This window comes from Sardina pilchardus, chromosome 20 (assembly GCF_963854185.1).
Source record: "Sardina pilchardus chromosome 20, fSarPil1.1, whole genome shotgun sequence".
NCBI lineage: Eukaryota > Metazoa > Chordata > Actinopteri > Clupeiformes > Clupeidae > Sardina > Sardina pilchardus.
In genome coordinates, this window is record NC_085013.1 from 30,030,133 (window position 1) to 30,034,594 (window position 4,462).

At 41.6% G+C, this 4,462-nt stretch overlaps 1 protein-coding gene across 1 annotated transcript; it reads right to left on the minus strand.

The window, feature by feature from the left end:
- Positions 1 to 577: 577 nt before the first annotated feature.
- LOC134067249 (procathepsin L-like) lies at positions 578 to 3,848 on the minus strand. The gene is made up of 8 exons (XM_062522407.1): positions 3,749 to 3,848; positions 3,430 to 3,572; positions 2,790 to 2,987; positions 2,368 to 2,559; positions 1,651 to 1,813; positions 1,323 to 1,428; positions 1,023 to 1,124; positions 578 to 841 (listed from the first exon to the last, which is right to left on the minus strand). Exons 1-7 carry the CDS (start codon positions 3,846 to 3,848, stop codon positions 1,025 to 1,027), a joined length of 1,002 nt encoding a protein of 333 aa, XP_062378391.1. The 3' UTR covers positions 578 to 841; positions 1,023 to 1,024.
- Positions 3,849 to 4,462: the final 614 nt, after the last annotated feature.

Below are 4,462 nucleotides of genomic sequence, written 5' to 3' on the forward strand. Positions count from 1 at the left end.
GTGATTGCATGTTAACTCTAGTTTTGTAGTTTGTATGCTAATGATAGCGTGTTAGCTCTAGACGTTTGCATGTTTGTAAGCTTATGCACCGGGACAGAGACCTGAAGAGCCCTGGCCCATACCCATGTGGACACATGAAAATGCATTACTTTACATCTGCTTGTGTTTTACAGGCATATTTCCTTATGTTGTATAACAGGTAAATATCACACATTATTTATTGCATAGTTACAATGTCTCTTATGTGTGCTTTTGTAAACCATTTTTGTCATCAAAACTCACCATCCAATTATAGGAAAAGAGGCATTTAGACGCGATAGCAAAACTCACAATTCGATTATAGAAAAAGAGGCATAAGGTGCTATTTCACACACAAATCATACTGTTTAATATGTTTCATATCATTTTGTTTAATATACATATACATTTTGTTAAAATATTTCATAGTTTTGTTAAGATGAGCTGTGCTTGGATGTGAGGGTCTCCAGGTCATCTGCCCTGCAGCAGATCTCATCTGGTGATCTCACATGTAGCACAACTCAACATCAGGTCACACACAAGTGAAATATAATAATCCTTCATTTACAAAAACACCAGCTAACGAAATTAGACTGCAAACAGATTGCACATCACATATTAAACTGCAGTGATATTTACCAGGAGAATTAATTCATGATCAGAAAACATAATTAGAGGAATGAGATAAAGATGATGCAGTGCCCACACTCTATTTTGATTGGCAGTGCCCACAGTTTTGATACTCAAAATATGGCAGAAACATGGCAGATAAAAATTGTAGTCGTAATTGAAGTTTGTAGTTGTATTGAGATCATCTTGAACTCTGAGGAAAAAAAGGAAATGAAATAAGACGATTAAAGTACTTATGTGTTACATCTCATGTAAAATACAGTGTGATTTCTATCATGAACAATGTACTGTAAATGAAGAGCTAATAACCTCCAGAAATACCCTGGAAAACGTATGTATCAGAGGCATTATCGTCATAACTGTTACCAACTCACCATCACACTGTGGGGTAAGAGGCGTAAGATGCAATGCCACACTGGTTGCCCTGATTTCTGGACATCTTGATGTAGCCTTGCTCTCCCCAGGATGTGCTCCAGCTATACAAACACATCAAAGATAGCTGTCATTACTACTGAAGATTATTTAATGTACTATAAGATATACTGTATATAGATAAATACAGAGATAATCAGAGAGAGAGAGAGTCAGTTATTGATCTCAGAGGGGATATCGTAGTGTTTTAAGACAGCAATACTAAGCATTCTAGAGGAATCTGCCGTGTGATGCGAGCCCACCTGTTCTTCACCAGCCAATAGTCTTGACCTCCCTCAGTTCCATAACCCACCACCAGCACAGCGTGGTTGATTTGACTGCTGCTGCAGGAGGGGTCGTTGAAAACACCTGTGCAAAACAATTAATAATAATAATAATAATAATAATAATAATAATAATAAAACACTGGATCATTTCGCCCATTTACCCATTCAACTCCACAACTCACCAGTCCACTCTGTGGCTCCGTACATGTAATCACTCAATCAAATCAATCAATCAATCAATCAACAACATCTGTTTACAGATCTGTGTTCTGCAATGAACAGTCCATGTTTAGAGACAACCTACCAGATTGGTAGTTCTGGAAGTTTGTTGCGTCGACGGCTACGGACACAGGTCCCACGTTGGCCACAACCTCTTGCAGTGCAGATTCATCACCTTTGGGCATTACGTCAACATACCCACTGCAGGTGGCTCCCACGCCAGAGGGATCGAAGTGGCAGGTGCCATCCTGATGGATATTGACATGAGGGATATTAGAATGTGCTTGATTTAAGTGTTCCCTTACGGTCACCTACATATGAAAGTGCATTGTTGTGATGGTACATTCATCCATATGCTTCAAAGGATTCAGACCGTAATCATCCATATGTCTTGATGTATCTGCAATTTTGAAGAGACCATTTGATTTGATTAAGATTTCTGATTCCTACGCTACATTGTTCCTGTGCTTTGGATAATTGAATATAACTGGTCGGCTGTGCATGTCCCACAACCATTGTTTTGCAATGACCATCACCAACACGACATGCCCCTATTATGTTAGTCACTGTTGGTGGACATCTCGATGGCAGTGATTTTTGGCTGACAAGATCCCACTCTGCCCTGGCTAAATGGACTGACCTGTAGCTCCCAAAGAGAGCATACTGTACTCTACTAATTCCAGATCTTTTGTTCGAAGCTATTTTTTTCTAACAGTGTTTTCTCTCCTAGAGTGTCTCCACTAGCATTTACCACCTGATGTCTTCAGAGGAAGTTGGTTGTAAAGGTAGTACTCTACAGTACCTGTGCCTCGTAGGGGTAGTAGTCCTTTGTATCAAGTCCTCCATTATCACTGATGTAGCTAAATGATGGGTTCATCCAGCCTCCATGGCAGCCATTGTTTCCATAGGAACGAGTGCAGTCGACCAGCTGCTGTTCGCTCAGAGAGGGCAGTGAGCCATGCTTAATGCAGGAGTGGGACTCCAGCGCACCTGTCTGAATTGCATGATACCATGAGGAGTTGGATTATGGACACACACACACACACACACACACACACACACACAGTCAAACACATTGATTCTTTTCTGTAACTCACCGTGCTAAAGAACTGGATCCACATTGCCCTCCCCCCTGACACACACACACATGCAAACACACATGCAGGCATACTGTACACACATACAGTAGATGCTCAAACGCATTGATTCTTTAAGGTAACTAACCGTGCTGAAGGACCAACAGGATCCACATTGCCCCTGGTCTTTGACATCCGTCACACAGCCTTTTTCCCTCCAATCCACAGCGTCAGGCAGCTTCACAGCGCCCCCCTTAGGTGTGGAGGTGAATGAGCCTCTGTGGGGCAGGGCTTCATCAGGGATCATGTTTCTGAGGAGGACATTCTGATGGAATTCCTCACTGTTCTGTAAAAATTAAGTATTTTTCATTTCTGAAACCTAAACATTCGAATCCTTGAATAATTAAAGCAACACTAAAGCACTTTTCCTCTGTGGCTATTTGTTTATCCAGCAACGATGTCCGTAGACAAGGTAGAGTATGTTGCATGATTTTATGAAAGTATGATGTATTGCGACATTGAAACAAGTCAAATTTGTAGCTTCTTAGGTCTCATTACATCATACTACAGAACCAGATCTGGTAAAGTTACACAGTGCAGTTATAGCCAATAGAGAGCGCGAAGCAAATGCAGAAGTGCCGTTCACCCTGTTACCAGTTGATGAACCACTGAAATGATTTTGGGAACATTATCTTAAGGTACAACAAACTCTTTAGTGTTGCTTTAATGAGACAGTTACACTGAACCCAGTTAGCAATTCTGTAATGGAAGCACCTAGACCAGCATACCAAGTCAGAGAACTGGTTGATGCCCATGCGGTAGGTCTTGGTGCCCTGGTCAGCCAGGATGTTGTGGGTCAGGACCTGACGTCGCTGGGAGAGCCAGATGTCTTTACGATGGGCCTCCTCCTGAGCTGAGCTATATGATTTATCTGTTGGGCATATAGGTCAAACAACAAACATCACTGTCTTTGTCAAACTTCACCTAAACTTCTGAACTACTTTAAATACTATGGAAGCATGTAACGAAAGTAAAATGCTGTATTATGAAGAGCTAAGAGAAGTACTAATTAGAAGAGCGTATGGATATTTTTCTGAGCCTCCTCACCAAACTTGAGTTTCCATGCGTGGAACTCCAGGTCCTCCAGAGAGAGGCTGGCACAGCTCACCACTGCCAGAGAGGCGGCTGCGATGATCAACAGCTTCATCCTGGAAGATAAAAGAACAAAAAAATTACTAAGAGTTAGTATTCTTGGTAGAAAGGAATGAGAGAGTGGATATTTTACCTGGTCAATAGTTCCTTCTAAACTCCTATTCGGAATGATGTGGAGCGGTTTGACAGATGAGTGTTCAAGGTCTGAATCCTCTGGCCTTAGGAGAAGGATGATGATGCCCTTTATACCTCTCTGGTATAGGTGTGGAGGTGAGTCACATGAGTTGGACTCGAGTCAGACTCGAGTCACGATTTTTGATGACTTCAAACTTTTTTAAAATCTATATTTATGTCTCTGTGTTATTGGTGTTAGCTAACCTTCTTTGTGTTAATGTATGTTTTTTGTCTGATCTGTGTAACCTCCGATTGCCCAAGGCAATTTCTCCACCTAGGAAACATTGAAGTTAGCCTGGCTGCGCCTATCTACAGTATGTATTTCCGCTCAATTCCTTTTCTCTACAGTACTCTGTCTGGTAATTCCTTGATCCGCTCTCTGACCAACCAGCGAACAGAGGGCAATCCTGAGAGTGATAACATGTAGTTGCAAGCCTATATCATTGTGTCCCCTGTGGTTAACATACATCATTACCAATCGTTAGTGATCGAACT